This window comes from Lagopus muta, chromosome 1 (genome assembly GCF_023343835.1).
Source record: "Lagopus muta isolate bLagMut1 chromosome 1, bLagMut1 primary, whole genome shotgun sequence".
Taxonomy (NCBI): domain Eukaryota; kingdom Metazoa; phylum Chordata; class Aves; order Galliformes; family Phasianidae; genus Lagopus; species Lagopus muta.
The window spans coordinates 79,612,906-79,630,907 of NC_064433.1; the positions used below are offsets into that span (position 1 = coordinate 79,612,906).

Sequence of the window (18,002 nt, forward strand, 5' to 3'; positions counted from 1 at the left end):
GAGAAGCATAACCAGCAGAATGAGGGAAGTGATTCTGCCCCTCTACTCTGCTCTTGTGAGAGACCCACCTGGAGAACCTATTCTGGAGGTCCCAACACAAGGACATGAAGCTGCTGGCCAGAAGGCAGCCACAAAGATGATCAAAGAGCTGGAGCACCTTCCCTGCGAGGACAGGCTGAAAGACCTGGGGCTCTTCAGTATGAAGAAGAGAATGGTCCAGAAGACCTTATCAGCAGCCTTCCAGTACCTGAAGGGGGCCTACAGAAAAGCTGGAGAGGGACTTTTTATAAGGGCACATAGCAACAGGATGAGGGGAAATGACTTTAAACTGGAAGAGTGTAGATTTAGACTACGTATTAGAAAGAAATTCTTTACTGTGAGGGTGGTGAGACACTGGAATAGGTTGCCCAGAGAGGCTGTGGATGCCCCCTTCCTGGAAGCACTCAAGGCCAGGCTGGATGGCGCTTTGAGCAACCTGGTCTGCACGGGGTTGGAACTAGATGATCTGAAAGGTCCCTGCCAACCCAAACCATTCTATAGTTCTGTGATTCTATGATTTTACTTTATGCTGTATTATTTGCAATACATTTCCACAGAAGTACTGTAAAAGATACGTTGCTCTAAATACAGAGGTGAATTTCATTCATGTTAATTTCTACATTTGCTCTTTACTTGGATATTTTATGTTTTTGTTGTAACGATGTAGATTATAAAGTATGCACCAACTATATATTCAAAGATAACCCCAAAATGGAAGGCAGCTGTAACTCTAAATTAAAAAAACAAAACAAAAAAAAAAGACATGTAATATGATTTTACAATGCAACAAACAAACAGTTTCAGCCTGACCAGAACAGCCACAGAGGACAGAAATGGAACTTATCCAGAGGAAGACATCCAATAAATCAATAAACTGAATTGAGTCTACGAACGAAAAAATCCTTCATATCAATTTAAAAAACAAAAACACCAGAGAAGATGTTCTCAAAATGAACAGCTGAATCATTCATCCTTTCTTAACCTTTATTTGGAATACTATGCTTGTAATTCTGATTTTTCAGAGATGCAATGCATCCTTAGGTTTAAGAGTTCCTCAAATAATATTTTAAATTATCTAAACCTGGAAGTTATGACCAGTATGACTTGCCTGATTCTTAACAGAAACAATCTCATGATGGAAAAGCCCAACACACACACAAAAAAAGACTGAAAATAACAAGGCTAGACTAGAAAATACAAATAATAACAATAATAAAGTGACTGTAATGAGTGTGATTGTTTACCTAATAATATCTCAAGTACAGAGTTCAGGTTTGGGCCTCTCACTACAATAAAGACATTGAGGCCCTGAAGCATATCCAGAGAAGGGCAACAAAGCTAGTGAGGGGTCTGGAGTACAAGTCTAATGGGAAACAGCTGAGGGAGCTGGGATTGTTAGTGTGGAGAAGAAGAGGCTTGGGGAGATCTCATCACTCTCTACGACTCCCTGAAAGCAGATGATGGCGAGGTGGGGGCCTCTTCTCCCAAAAAGTAGCGACAGGACCAGAGGGAATGGCCTCAAGTTGCTCCAGGGAAGATTCATGTTGGATATCAGGAAAAATTCCTTCTCTGAAAGAGCAGTCAGATGCTGGAATGGGCTGCCCAGGAAGGTGGTTGAATCACCATTCCTGGAAATACTAAAAAAATGTTTGATATTGTATTAAGAGACATGGTTTAGTGGGAAAATATTGGTTGTGGTGGACAGTTGGACTGGATGATCTTGGAGTTCTTTTCCAACCCTTAACTCTATCCCATAGAATTCTATGATTCTAAACTTGGATAATAAATAATTTCTTTTTTTTTTTTTTTTTTAAATGTGTGCTTGGGATTGAAAAGTTTTCTGGAGTGAGCAGAATGCAACTTTTTTCAGATATTTTATCTTCATGATTATCCTGCTCATGAATTGCGTTAGCTGAACCACTCAATAGACCCTACAGAACAACTTCTACAGGAACTTCCAAAATTGCAGACCTGATGAGAAAAGGCAGTTGATGACACCTACAGTCTTATAACTACAACTGTTTTCTTTTGTTCAGCTGGAAGCACTTAAACTGATGTTCACAAGTAGCTCAGGAACAACTACATGCATCTTTTTTTGTTAAATAAACACTTCCTTAAGAGAAATCTTACTCATGTTTTACTTACTGCTGATAAGGGATGTCTTAATTCAAATTACTAGTATCTAGACTGCAAAAATCTAGAAACATGTGCTACTTCAGTAAGCTGTAGAATCTTGACTCACTTTTTATGTTAATGCAGACATTTCTCAAAGATCTCCACAACTGTTTTTTTTTTTTTTTTTTTTTTTTGCAGTGTGTGGTTTTCTTTTCTGTGTAGTTTTGTTGGTTGGTTTTTGTTTTGTTTTACCTTCTCATCTTCTCAAGTGGTAGAATTACTGAGAATTACTCAGAATTTGATTATCATAATCAGAATTTGATATTTGACACCTGAGCTGGTACTAGACTTACATATACTGCAAAAATGCTTTTACCTCTCATGTCACCAAATCATCAGGAATTATAAAATCTATTTTCTATGGTATCTGATGTTTGACCTAACTTCACTACTCATTTTCTATTGTATGCAATAATTCTTTACTCTTGTGAATAAATGTTCTTCTCTACCAGAAAAATATTTATATTTTAGAAAAGATTTTATTAATTTTTTTTTTTTTAAATCTCTCCATTTCTGTTTAATTCATTTCTATTTGATTCTGACTGGAACTTACAGCATTGCTTCTTAGATCTAGTAATGTAAAGATCAATCTTTTTAAAGCCTTATTTTCATTCATGCCTGCGTGTTTACCATCATTTCACGTGTCTTTTTTTAGTATTTCTGCAATCTATGTAGTCAGACTTATAATTTATCCTGGTCCTGTTTTGTAGAGCTATGTTTTAAAAGCACAGACATATACATCTCTCCAGGATCACAGCTGAGTAAATATTTCTGAACTCTGGGATTGACTCAGAACTGCTATACCCATTTTGCAGCCTTTCTTTCAAATCAGAATATTTGTACCTGGAAGTTCTGGTGCAGGCAAAATTATTCAATTTGTAGAAGAAAAAAATACTGTTGAAGTTCATTGATCCTCCACATAAATGACAATTTTGAAGTAAAACACATACTGGTTATGGCTTCAAATAAAGGACAAAAACAGTTTGGAAGAAGAACAAAGCTATAGTGTACACAGTTAAGATGGAACAAAACTGTTATGATTGAGTTTTTAACGTGAATTAGAGCAGTCTCAAAGGTGATTATAAAGATCAGGCCTATTAAGCAGAGGAATAATAAGCTGTCAAACTTCAGTTTCCCAGCCCAGTGTAAGAAAAAACAATTCTAGAACTGTGTCTGGGCTTCCTCACAGCATCTATTAATAGAGATGAAGAAGAGGGAAAAATTACAAACGTGATGTTAGGATGACAGAAAATTCCTACTTAATCTGCACAGTGTAGATAATTAACAATACTGACCAAAATTTTCAATAATCAGTAGAAAATGCAAAACAAAGTAGATTTTTTTCCCCCAAAACAAAGCTATCCCCATAGCAGACAGAACCTGAAGAAAGTATCCTAAAGTATCAGCCTGTGTTCTCCTAAATACAGGGCCTACCTACCACAAACATCTTAAAAGAGAAGGTGCTCAAACGAGAAAAAAAGCAGACAGCAGATGGAGCCAGGATTGCTTTTTGCCACATCATCCAGATTTCTTTTTTGTCTCCTTTTTGGCACATAGCTTCTAGAGACAGACTGTGCTCCCTAGGACATGCAGTTTATATACAATATTTGAAACATTTCATTTGAAACAAAGCAACTACAAATGTAGCTACGATTTCAGTGTAAATCCTCATTCCTATTTTAAATTTGATTAAAATCATTTCAAGCAAATATTCTTTCAGTGAATTCTAAATATATATATATACACACACACACATATAAATATATAAAATAAATTTACTTAAATTTCCTATATAATTTACTATTTGGACTTGCCAGCATTCTACCAACAAACACTTTTGCTGTACAAAATATAACAGTATGTTTTTCAGTAGCCAAAAAGAGAAAATCTCCCTAGCAGTAATATGCAGTATCCAGCGCAGTTATTTCATAGTGTATAATTTGGCTTTTCAGTATTAGGAGTTTTTCTTAACTTTTGTTACATGGTAATTTATATTAGCCTGCAGTCATTATTTTTTCAAGGTGATTTTGTTCTTTTCTAAATAACTCCAGAAGATACAGGAGTAAAATCTGTTTTAAACTGTACCAATGGAATAATAAGGAAAAACTGTTCGTGCTGGTCTGCATAAACATAAAATGCGTGACTGACATTTTGCAGATATCCTGCTTTGCATAATATTTGACAGCAAAATTGATTTACTTAGCTAAATAATTTTTGATGAGATGTGTACTTGTTTAAATTGAACTACGTAGTCTAAGCCTGTGACTCAGGATGTAGAATCTATTTCCAAATTGTGGTCAACATGCCAATACAGAAGTCTCACTGAAGCAAACGCTGTATCTGTTTGTGGAGCAGGGAAAGAAGCTTTAACACAAACTTGCATTGCTTCTTGCTCAGCAATCTATGAAATATTCAAGAAAGGTCAACAATTACACCTTTCGTTGAGGTTATAGCGGTGAGAAGTGGGTGATGGATGCCCATAAAGATGTGTTGTCATGCATTATATCCTCACACAATGACATCCTTCCTTTCTATGCTTCAGTGCCTAGATTCTCTGATTGGTGACAGTATTCTCTGCTTACAAAAGATAGACACAGGACAAGATGTTAGTAGGCTTCCAATCCAAGGCCACAAAAGAAACACAATTTTATTAGCTAGATTTTCATTTTTCAAGGGAATAATTTTTCTTAAAAATCTAACCTCATCAAATCTCATGGTTTAACCTAGGTGTTAAGTAGGTGGCCAAGTACCACACAGTTGTTCACTCACTCTCCCTCCCCTTCCCAGTGGGATGCAGGAGAGAATTGGAAAAACTAAAGTAGAACCTGTGGGTTGAGTTTAAACTGTTTACTAAGACAGAGAAAAAGGACAGTTATGACTACATACACAAATACATGCAAAAAGGGAGGCAAATGGAAAACTTCAGAAGAAACTGCATGCTTTGTTCAGTACATGTGCCATAAGAGGCTTCCCACTCTTGCTAGTGAAACTGTCAAGAAATAGAACATCAGCTGTTTATAGAAAAACCTTCTTTCAGCTGTAGTGCAAAATAGATAAATGCCATGAACTTTAATGAACTTAGCTTTGGCTTTAAGGTAAAATAAAATTAAAAACAAATCTAATGATTTCAAAGCACAGTTTGGCCTACCTGCTAAGGGGGAAACCAGCTTTTCATTACTAGTATTTCCAATTGTGCCCACTTTTTATTAATAATTCTTCTAATAACTTCTGACTAATAATTCTATGTAATTAATAATTAATAATCTTCCTACCTTCTTTGCACATTGTACGTTTTATCCTTATTTAGAATTTAATCTGGAGTTACTGGCCAGCAGCTCATCTCACAGATGAGGGAGATGCATTCTGAATGAAACCGAGGTACTTGATGGCTGCTTTTTGCTCCCTCACAGCAGCGAAATACAGCAAATCCTGAATGTTAGTGTTCCCCCAGTACTGACCAAGATGGTACCAAGGGGATAGCTAGCAGGCACAAAGCAATACACACTATATCCAAAGACCTTAAGAATCAGATCACTGTTTACATAATCACATGCCATTATTCCTGCCTTTGCCTCATTCAGTGAGCAACTAAAATATAAAGAAGGAGAAGCAATGAATGAACCAGGTTTCTTCGGACCTACTACAATGAACTTTTATCCACAGCTACAATGGAATATTCCTGCAGTAAAACTGATGCAGGTTAGCTGAAACTGAAAGCACATCCCCATCCTTGAAAAATGCAATAGATGGACTGGGTTGCACAGAGCAGACATCGGAGTTTACAGTGTTTGACTTTATGCAACATCCAGTGGTTAATAGGGAAATTTTCTAACAGGAACTATGGCAAAGAATACAAATCACAGAATCACAGAATGGCCAGGGTTGGAAGTGACCTCAAGGATCATGAATCTCCAACCTCCCTGCCACAGGCAGGGCCACCAACCTCCCCATTTAATACCAGACCAGGCTGCCCAGGGCCCCATCCAACCTGGCCCTGAACACCTCCAGGGACGGGGCATCCACAACCTCTCTGGGCAGCCTGTTCCAGCACCTCACCACTCTCACAGTGAAGAACATAAAAGCATCCATCCACCCATCTGTCCCATACGCTGCGCACTGCTCAAACCAAATCTGATGGATGATAGGAACAGACACTTCAAGAAAATAAGGAGATGCAATAAAGACTGGGCTGTAACACAAAGGTACACCCATTATATTTTCTACAGCAGCTGAATAACAGTCCTGGACTTCTGAGTGTTTGACTTCACAACATTAACTAACATTCTTACACTGCGGATATTTTTATGAAACATAAGCAACAATGTTTAATTGATCTGAATCAAATCTGCAACAAAAACATGTTATCATACTATACCTATATTGGCACAATGTCCCACTGAATTCAACAGGGCTATATCACACACACCCATTAACCCAAACCCCTAAATATTAAGGGTCTTTTATTTTTTTTCCTCCAATTCTGTATACAGTTTAACTCCAACGAACCATAAAAAGCGTACCTCTTCAGACTTTGACCCTAGCTACAGGCAACAGATTGTCTCTCCTATTTTTCACTACCCACAGACTTTGCTGGTGAACTGTTTGGAATGGACGCAGCACTGTACAAAGATAACATCTTATTGCATTTGAGCGTATTTACCAGCCATCTGTACCCAACAATACTGCTTTCTCTTCTCTCCACACATGCACATTACTCACACTTCTAATCACATGGACCTATAGCTTCCTCCTGTCCTAATATATATTTTGAGAAATTAATACATTTATATGAACTGCTTTTATGAACACTGCATTTTAATATTGTCAATAAACCAGTTTAAAAAAAAAAAAAAAACACCAAAAAAAAAAAAACAACCAGAGAAAATAGGACATTCACAAACTATGATAATCTGTGCAACATCAATTTGTCCCCTTCTCGCAGAGATTAATCAAACAGTGCTCTCCTGTATTTTTCTCTCATCACTTTTGCCTCATTCCATGCATAACACAGACTGATCTGTTCTGTGGGCAGATCAAAGTTATTTTTATTGTTAAAAAAAGATATTGTCTGTCAAGCATGCCTATTTGGTACTGAATAGGAGCATGCAAGTTACAGATGAGATGGAAAACTGAAAAGGAAATACTATCAATCCTCTTATAACTTAGTTTTATAAATGACTGAGCAAAGGGCCATGAATTAAACTTTTTACATATGGTTAGTAGTCTCTCCATTTTGTCATTGACCAGTTTGAGGTTATGGAGCCTGATGACAGTCAGACATCTTAGGTACAATTCAAATGTCCAGTCTGAAGCCATAATTTCATCGACAGTCATCTAAGACATGAAGGAAATTCAGAGTTTTTCTGACTATCTAAAGGGAGAAGAGCCTAGAAGCTAGTCTGTAGACATGCAGGGTACATGCAACAAAATGTGAAAATGATGGAGGCATAACTGGAAGATGCAAGTGATATAAAAGAGGATGCTTAAAAATATAGACTCAAGGCAAGTCAAGCTGAACTCTCAAAACAGCAAATACTAGGCAGTCTGGCTTTGTGGAACCTTCCGTGCCTCGGTTACTATCTATACAGCAAGAACAATGATTTGTCCATCTCAGATAAATACTGTGAAGATCAATTCATTAATGTTTATAAAGCTTTCAGAAGTACAGTGAAGAGCACTTCTGCTGAGAAAGCCCATGGGAAACTTAATACTTCAGTAAACTCTGTGTATCCAAAGATGTATTGAAGTGCTTTCTGTTCAGCAAACATTATGTTCAGCTAAATAAGACCTACAGAAGAAGTATGGGATAATGCAATTAAAAGCTGTATTTGCAAGCAAACATCAGAAAATTAGAATTTTCAAGTGGTTTGTTTTGCAACCTTAAAACTCTTAAAATGGTTTTGAAGCTGTAATTGCATGTGTCGGCCCTGAGGGTCTGCATTAATGCATTCAGGATTAGTATTTGACTAATGATCAAATAAAGGAATGCAGAAAATAAAGACACGTTTGAAAGAAACAAAACAACTGTCCAGTTGTACTACTGTAGGTAGCTTAATATCTTCAAGTTTCCCTAAAAAGAAGTTTTCAATATGCTGTGCTCTTTACTGCTGATGAGCCCTATTTCAAATAACTACAAATACTTTAAAAAGCAGAATACTTTACAATCATCACACATGTAATAAGATTACTGACATCTAATTACAGAAACGTCACTTATAGCACTTACACCCAGAGATGCTACAGAGTCTCCTTCTCTGGAGATATTCAAAACCTGCCTGGACATTTTGATGCATAACCCACTCTGGGAATCTGCTTTAGCAAGGACTGGATTAGGTGATCTCCAGAGCTCCTTTCCAACCCTTAAAATTATGTGGTTCTGTGACTGGGAATCTACAGTTTAAATTTTATGTTCTATCCAAAATACAGCATGTGTGAAAAAATCCTTCTCAACGTCATATTGTATTTACCACAGAATGAACTGAGCACTTACAAGTAAGGTTTAACGCTTAATTTAAAGTGGGTTTGCTCTGAAACGTAAAGCTTCACACAGGTATTTTTTTTGGCCCTGAGTGACCTTAATGAGACAACACAGATTAACCAAACGGCTCATGCTAACTGAAATGTTACAGGCAGATTGTAACAAAGAACTTTTTTTTATCTTCTATAAGTAAAAACACAGCTGTGTGCTACTGCACAATTGTTCTTAAACTGCCATTTGGAAATTCACCTTATTTCTATTGACACTGAAATGCATATTCATGCTGCACCTCCAGTTAAAATATCTACTTGACTGCTACCAAAAGGACTAGATGCTCGTCTTCATGGACTGTCAAAATGGAGTATTACCATATCTAAAATGATGAATTAAAATTTAAGACCCTGTTGTAGGAAATCCAGATAAATAATGTGTGTAAATTTGCATGATAAACTGAAATATCTCAATAAAATGTCTTTATGTAATATCACAAGGCAACATAATAGAGAAGCTCATCAAAACTAGATGGGTCTCTATTACAGCCATTATCCCAGAGGAGTGAAATGCGAGTGGCAGATTGAAAAAGTGAAGCTGTCTTTGAAATTTGGCTACTGACCGGATGCTGATTGGCTTTAAAAGGCAGTCACAACCACATTAGAGTTTGGGTAATAATTCAGTGACAAGTTCAGCTTAGAGGTTCTAGAATCTTTTCTGGAGTATCTGGCTGCTGCAAACAGTCACAGAAAATACACTAGAATAGGCTGTAGGTCTAGTCAAGCACAACTCTTATTACCTAGTTATGGAGATCTTGGTTTCAAGCACTCTCTGCATAAAAGTAATAACATCTTGCTTTACAAATTCAACTCTATGATTGCTTTTGAGGAACAGCTCCTCAGTAGTTCCTTACAGGAGACTCATTTTCATACAGATACACACCATGTGTTCTCAAAATCTGCATCTTCATGTTTAGTCAGTTTTCCCCAAACCTTCGGTACCACATTGTAATTCACCCCCTACAAAAGTAAGAAAATCACTCTTTTCACCATTTACGTCCCTTCTCTCAAAGCTCTACTGAAATGATTTACAACATCCTAATTGATCCCAATTCCTGTATTAATACGAGATCTCTTCCTGCTGCCGTATTTTGATTTCTACGAGCCATAAACAAATACAGGATGGCTCAAAAAATCCTTGATAACAGACCTTAATAATAAATGAAGAAGCTAAGTTCACCACCCTTGAAATTAATGCAAACTTTACTAACATTCTATTGGATTGCATCTAGTTTTTGGCATGACTCTCCTATCTCACACATTCAATTAATTTGAATCACAATCAGTATTTTTACCACGTGGATACCCAAGAAAAGCCTTAGATACAAGATGACCTACACCTCAGCTTCCAGTTGTCACAAAATACAGTTCTGCCAAAATTTCATATTACATGAGTACTTCCAGAAAGATGGCAATGATTCACTACTACAAGTACCAACACGTAAGTTTATGACGCTTTAAAAGTCTGCAGGTATTTCACGTGCAATAGTTTCACGAATATTTCATTTATGTTCTGTCAATACATAAGATTACATTAATGATTCAAACATAAATGGCAAAAGTAACTCATTGTAAACATCTCAGTGTAAAATGAAATATTCAGCATACTTCTATAAAGATTTCATTTTATCTTAAGAAGACACCATAGTAATTAGTATCTCAAAAATGTCAAAAAACAGAGACAGCTTTCAGGAGCATTACTAATGAAACATACATTACCAATAAAACCAGTCTGCTGCTAGAGGATTCAGATCAGTGTTTTTAGTCAAGAAGACCTCCTACAAACTTCACAAAGGCAATTTATTTAAGTAAAGAATGCAGTGTAAGGCCCTTTCATCATTAATGTATGAGTCAGCTTTTATACTACTTATCTAAATGAAGATTTAATAATCAGGAAAGAAAGAAAAAATTGGTTTGGGGTGTTACTCCAAGCAGAATCCATCTATCATGATTGTGCAGATCATAACAAACAAGTACTGCCACTAGCTTCCCTCAGTTTTGTGTGCAGCAGGATCACAGATCCTGGATCCTTAAACTGCAGCCTGTATTACTTATGTAACTTAACATGAAAACAGACAACTGAAAAATCAGAAGTTCTACACCACAAAAGCTTTGGGAAGGTAAAGCTTGGACAACATGTATGTTTTGCAGTATTCTTAATCTTATACCTATCCATTAAGGTACAAATTACGGCTCAGACTGCGCACCCTGTAGTGCCTGCATTCAGTCCCATTGCCTTTGGTACACTTGCACAGTACATAATGCAGGACTGGGGCCTGTGAGTTTTTGTCAGTTCACTCAGACATGCTTGTACTGTTACTAAACAGCAACACAGCTCATTAAGTAGAGCCTGCTGACTAAACCTTGCAGTATTTCCTGAGCTCATAATCAGAGATTATTTGGGGAAGTTTGCTTTTAGGACGCTTTTGTACCTTGAAAAAAGGAAACCAATGCTTTGTATACCATAGAGTGGACTTCTGCAGTACCACGCATTCATAAGCAAGCGCTGCTGCAACCAAACGCACTCCCATACAAATATTTACTTTGCTGACAGCATTTCAACCTGACAGCTACATCTCTGAACTGAATAAAAAAAAGAGAGGCAAACATTGCCCACTGAAATCTTCTAGAAGTGCTGTATTCCCGGGCACCCACATTTCTAAGCAGATCTGTCAAAACCTAACAAAACTGCCCGCAAGAAATATCAAGCTAAAGGTGGGAAATACAAAGAGAATTGATTGATTTTGTTTATGAAAGATGTATAGTATATTTTGGCAAATATGCCACACATCTATCACATGAAATACAGATCCCCTGGCATTATCAAAGGAAGAATTACGTTGAGTCTTAGCCTTACTCAGAATTCTCAGAATGTCAGACCTAAAGATACATCAACGTAACTTGGTTATTTACATCATTTTTCTACTGAAGGGACAAAGTGGAAAATCACTGTTCTGGATATCTTGAATGTCATAAACTGTTGTAATACTGGATACATAAGCAAAAGGTGTCAAATTGAGCCCCGGTGTAAACAGGCACAACTGTAATAAATTAGCACTGTTAAACAGCAGATTAATGAATTAATTAATCAGGACGCCCCATGGTATAGAACCTATTCAAAAGGTCTCTCTGACTGTTCTAAGTGATAGGAGCTCATCTTTCTTCACCTGAACTCTGTATGAGTTTTAACACTCACTGTGTCTGAGAACAGAATAAAATCATCACATCCACTATTATGAAAGCTGTATATTGCACTGGGACAGATCCACACACTCTCCTACAGTTTTGCCTTACTTGCTTATATTTCATCCTTCTTCCTCAAATACTGGGATGTGCTGAAGTGGGCTATAACCTAAATTTCAACTCAGTTGGTATCTGACTAATGAAAGCGTACTTAATAGGTGAAGCTCTTGTAATAACATAAACTGCACTAGCTAAAAATTCTGTTTTTGCAGGTCCTAATGGATACATAAACAGGACTTCTAGTAAAGTCAACACAATTAATGTTAAAGATAAAAGCATAGGACTAGAGGATAAAAATACAATCTGTCTTTTTTTTTTTGTACTTCATTACCAAAGTACTACTTAGAACTCCAGAGCTGGTCAGAAATACCAAGTCATTTCTACTGATTTCATCGTGCACTGAGAGCAATTTTGCACAAAACAGACATTAAAAAGAAAAAAAAAAACCCACAAATAAAAACCATAGAGATATTTTATGCTTGCTACTTGGAGAAAATTCCCACAGAAAGATCTAACCAATACGTAAAAGCCAATGCCAAACAAATTTGGAAACTTTCAACGTTTATGCCGGTCCATTAAGTTTATTGTCATAAAATCACAATCCTCAGCACCAATGCTAAAAAAACAAACAAACAAACCCTAAACACACACCCAACCCCTCGCAAATAACAAAAGTGCTATGTTCAGCAATCACTGTGCCATCTTTTGTTTCTAGCTTGTGCCTTTTTCCTTATGGAGGAGGAGAGGAAGGCACTATGGTTAGGTTGCGGTTGGACTCAGTGATCTTTAAGGTCTTTTCTAACCTGAGCAATAGGAGGAGGGGGAGAACAGGTAGACAATTTTAAATGTCTGATGGCTTGTTATTTATATTGGTACCACCTGATTAGCTCTTTGTCCACAATCTTGCTGCTAGTTCGGAGACAAAGTGTGTATTCTGGATTTGCCCCCGAAACCAGATTTCAATGAACGTACTGCTACTCAACCACCACCACAGACATCTCTGCCTTTCAGTACAAAGTCCTTATACAATCACTGCAGTTCTCAGGTAAAACAGCTCACTGGCATCCCATTTCTCCCTCCCTTTCCCCCCCCCCCCCCAACCCCTTGAGCTACGCAGCTTTCCTTACCGCTACCCGAAGGGATCCCCTGCCCTTACCTTACAGATCTGGAAATAATCCGAAGTTAGCGTTTCCTGGATCTCCTCCCGAGGAGTTCCCGCGGCGCCCGCAGTCCCACCGGGATGCGCGGAGCCTCCGCCAGCCCCACCACCGCCAGCGCTGCCACCGGGCGAAGAGGCGGTCAGACCATCCAGAACTTTGCGAAAATTGAATTTCTTCATTTTGGAAAAAGCTCGAGGAAGAAGGCGTGGGGAAGGCGATAGGATGTGCCGCCACACATCCAGCTACATGTAGCGAGAGTCCCTGACGGTCCTCCGAGCGAGGCAGCGCTTCAGCCCCTTGTACCAAACCGACTAATCGGTATTAGGTATAATTGACTGAAAAATACAAAGGCTTCATTTTGTCAGGCTAGCGGGATGGGTCCTTTCGGGCAATAACAATAAAAGATCCACAAGCAGCAGAACTAAGCTTTACGCTCAGACACGGAGCGATAGAACGAGGTCCACCCAGACACCCACATCTGGCAGCGGGCTATCAGCGACAAGTCAATGGAGAATTCAAGCCAGCATCTGACGGAGCGGAGTCCATCCCTCTCTTCCTCTCGCCCTTGGTGCTCGGCTGTTTCGACAGCGCTACAAGAAAACGACTGCACCCAACCCCGCTTCCCCTCGACACCCCTTCTGTGAGAACTGTCTCCTCCGGGAGCTGGGCGGAGCGCTTCTCTCTGCTGCTCCCGCCCTCCTCCCGCTGCTGGAGCCGCCCCGGTCCCTCCTCTCCCCGCGGAGGATGCGCAGCCACTGGGAGCCTATCGCCTTCCTCGCCAGCGAGCGACGGGCGGCGGCCGTCCTGAGACGACGGGACAACCTCATTCGCTGCCCGCTCACCAAGCCTGTGCCGGACGGAACGGAGGCTACGCGCCTGACCGCAGCCCCCACCCCGACCTCTCCTCCCTCACACCACACCCCGCCCCGCCTGAAGACAGTGACGGGGCGGGGCAAAAGGATCGTGATTGACAGCGGCTCGTGATTGACAGCTGCTCTAATTGGCTCGGCAGTCGGTCGGCTGGACGAACGGACCAATAAGCGGATCGTCAAACCGAGCGGGCGGGAACAGCAGCTGAGGGAGAGGGATGGCGAGGCAGAGCTCCGCCGCACCTGATTGGGTGCACTGTCAAGATGAGCAGGCGCTCTCACCAATTGGAAAGGCTTCTAACCTCCGCGACGCCCCGCCCCAATGCGGCGTTTGGCGCTGTCCCGAGCGCGCTGGGCTCCGGCGGCTATGAGGGGTCGGAGGCCGTACGGCACTGGCCTGAGGGCCGGGGCAGCGGGGCACTCTCGGGAGGGTGTCGCCTGCCGCTGGGGGTGCTTTGAGAGCGGGGCGGTGAGGGGTGGGCCCTCACAGGGTGCAGTGGGTGTTGCTGTTGGCTCCCAGATGTGATGTGGGGGAAATGTTACCCTGCACGTTCTATGAAAGGGTATTGGGGTCGGGAACAAACGAGTCGGCGATTAACGGTGACTCATGACATGGCACTGGCAATGTAGTTGGAAACCCAGAGCTGACTGTAAAAAACTTATTATGTGCGGTACTAAATATATAGCATCCCTTGTATAATAAAACCGTAGAAGTGATTCATCTTGGTCACATTGCAGTTTCTTCAGGGGTGCTTTATAATTTCAGTGCTCGTTACCATGCCTAATATATTTTTTTGGCTGGTAAGTCCTACAGCTCCGTGTAGCAAGGCAAGAAGTTTTTACGTCAGCTTCATGATGCTGAGCTCCACGCTTTTGTTTTTCAACTCATCTGTGTTCCAAAAGGTTTTATGATTATTTGATGATTTATGGTTTCATACGATTCTGTGATTTTAGTACTCCTCATCCAGATGATAAAAAGTGAAGTTCAAAGAATAAATCTTGACTTATGGCCAGATGAAAAATAAGTGATGCGTTGCTAATGAAACTGGAAAGGTTTCAGTAGCCAGAAAAAGGAACAGGACTTGATATGAGAAACAAGGTATGTAATGGCTATGACCAGGAGACAGAATGAAAAAGAGGATGGCACTAAGTTAGCAAATCTGTAAAGACATAAATGCAGGGTTTTGTAGAATAAGGAGAAGTCAAAACAAAGTTTAAGCTGTTTGAAGAATGCCATGTCCTACTTCTTTGTGTTCACTGTAGGCAGTACATCTGAGGAGGAAAAAAAAACCTAACAGAAGACAAAAGAAAGGTACCAACATGAATTGTAAATATGAAAGGGAAAGAAAAGGTTTAAATTGAAGTATCTAGGATGAAGAAAAACAATGTCATAGACAGACTTTGAGAAAGGACAATAGCCTGGAAGTCAGTGAGTGCTAGAGCAAGAAAACCAGATAAGATTAATAGCTTTAAGTGAGAAAAAGTGAGAAACAAAATTAGAAGAATGATAAAATGTCTTTGGAAATGGAAGAGGATACATACATTCTTGGAATATCAACATCTGCCTTTTGAGGAACAGTTATTAAGATCTGGGTATTGGTGATTAGATACTATCTCAGAGTATCGAAAAAGGTTAGGAACCTCCCACTGCCAATGCGCAGTTAAAAAAACAAACTTGTAGGAAAAAAAATGGTTTTGCTATAGCAAAACATCAAGGCGTCCTGTTTAAAAACACAGTGAAAAGTTCTTCAGTTCGCTGGTGCATGTAAAGCACGGAAGTCCTTTTTGAACATTTTGCTGTAAGCTGGACACAAATGCAGAGGCAGAGATGGGCTTCTTGGAAAGGCTGTTTGGGAAGTGGTGCAAAGGGAGACAGGACGGAGCTGAACATAGGGAAACTTAGATACTCTGACAGTGTTCGTAGAAAGGAGTCCCACTGAATGGCCTATGTGGAGCTCTGGAGCTCTGGTGTTTAAAAAAATTTAAAAAAAAAACAATTTTGGTTTGGCAGAGGAGAAAACATTTGCTTTTTCTCTAGCTGAGAACAAAAAAGCTGTAGTCTGGTAGGGCATGCAGTTGCTGGCTTGCACTGTGTTGAGATGATGATTAGTAGGGTGCTTCTGAGGGTGGACAGCTCTGACACCAAGAGTATTAACAGTAGGTTTATATAATGGTGAAAATGTGGAAAGATTTTAGATGTTTATTTAACAAATAACAAATGAAATAAGACATCCCAGTGCAATCTGTGTTTCAGATAGTACAAGAAGAGAGTGTATCCTGCAGTGTTTTCTTCACAGTATTTCTTTCATCAGTCATAATGTGCGGGTCAAAGTTCTCTTTGGTGTATTTTTGCTTTCCCTTCCTGGCTTTTTTGTTTTATGTTTTGATAGCATATTTAACCAACAGGCTAGAATTTGTGACTTTATTAAGCTGCAAACAAATTTTAATCTCTGGTTTGTACTGTTGGTGGTTTAAATAAAGACATGGTGCAGAGGTGTGCAGTTTGACTCCTTGCCTTTTAAAAATCATTCACAGGTAGCTTCTGGTTTCACTGTTTGCACCTTGTTTGTTGTTGTTGGGTTTGATTCCTACTACTCTTTAAATGTGAATTAGTAGTTAAAATCTATGCCCCTTCAGTGGTACTGTTTTCTCACCAGCAGTTGACTAGCTCACAGCCTTTCAACTATAGCTGTAGGAGAACCTCCAAGCTTTTGCATAACTGAAGAGAAAGGACATTGTGAAATATGGAAACCCGCTTATGACCATGCAGTCAAAACTGTGACTTTCAATAACTGGTCATTTCTCTTTAAACTTAGGGACATTTGCCAGTATCTTATGTGTTTCTTTGTAATTCCAGACACTAGAGGAGAGCAACGAATGGCAGCAAGCATGGTGTTCCTGTCTGCAGAACCCCACTAAAAATATCCCCAGTCAGCTTTGAGTATCTGGTTAGAACAGCTTGCTGAACTCTATCAATTAGCCAGATCCTAATCTATTTAATGTGTTTTATTAAGGCTATATAATGCTAATGTTTTAATCAAAATGTCAAGCAGTACTAAATTGAATTTATTAGGAAAGTCCAAGTATATCACATCTATGTGGTTACCTTGATCAAACAAACTTGTAATCTCATCAGAAAGTGAAGTCAGGCCTGCTTGTCAAGACTTGTTTCCATAAAGCTGCGTGGACTTGCTTTCGTAATACTCCTCTTCCTTAACTCCTTCTTGATTGAATCACACATAGCACCACTGTTTTGTCTGTGTTTACTAAAGATGCCATACTCAGATCTGTTGTCATCTGGCTCATTTGGTGTTTTTTGATTCTCAAGATAACTGGAGGTTTCCTTTAGCCCTTTAAATTTTGGACTGTGTGGAAAGCTATTCCAAATTAGCGCTTAAAGGCCGAATGTCTCCTACTCTTTTAGGACCTTTGGATGCCTAAATGCTATGGCGATTGTTGAAAAAACAGCAGTGCCATTTTCATTCTCAATAGGTGTCAATGGGTAGGAAAATAATTAATCATCCTCATGTAATGTTAATACATTATCCTTTTTTTTTTTTTTTTTTTCTCCCTTTAGTACAGGATAGAAATATTTACCATAAAAATTCACACCAAGAGACAAGCTTTCGTAATGAAGAAGCTGCGACAAGGTGGGATGTGTCTATAAAGAAATGAGGATATCATTTAGTATTAGCAACATTTGGCAGAGTGGGCCATGTGCAGGTATGGATTAGACTGTGGAGAGAGTTGTGTGTTCCATATTGAACAAATCTATTCTCTTTGCTGTTGAAAGGGAAGATTCTCCATCCACTTGAACTCTTAGGGCTTTTTATCTCTCCAGCAATATATTTATTTGTTAGAAAAGTCAATAATTTTCTTTTGGATTAATGAGCTAGATTAGCACTGTACAAGGTTGAATGAACATTAGGGCTGGTGCAAAAGCTATAGGCCTGGGCAAAAAGGTGGACATGGTCTCTCTTTGGTTAAA

At 39.2% G+C, this 18,002-nt stretch overlaps 1 protein-coding gene across 10 annotated transcripts in view; it reads right to left on the reverse strand.

Annotated features, from left to right (window-relative positions):
- STXBP5L (syntaxin binding protein 5L) overlaps positions 1–14,054 on the reverse strand; it is a 175,612-nt gene extending 161,558 nt beyond the window's left edge. For 4 of the 10 annotated variants that reach the window (XM_048941456.1, XM_048941486.1, XM_048941435.1 and 1 more), the window contains exon 1: positions 13,142–14,054. In XM_048941456.1, the coding sequence (XP_048797413.1) occupies positions 13,142–13,324 (183 nt within the window). In that variant the 5' untranslated portion in view covers positions 13,325–14,054. The remainder of the gene's footprint in view (positions 1–13,141) is intronic. The other 6 variants (XM_048941494.1, XM_048941520.1, XM_048941503.1 and 3 more) reach the window with 2 other exon arrangements.
- Positions 14,055–18,002: the final 3,948 nt, after the last annotated feature.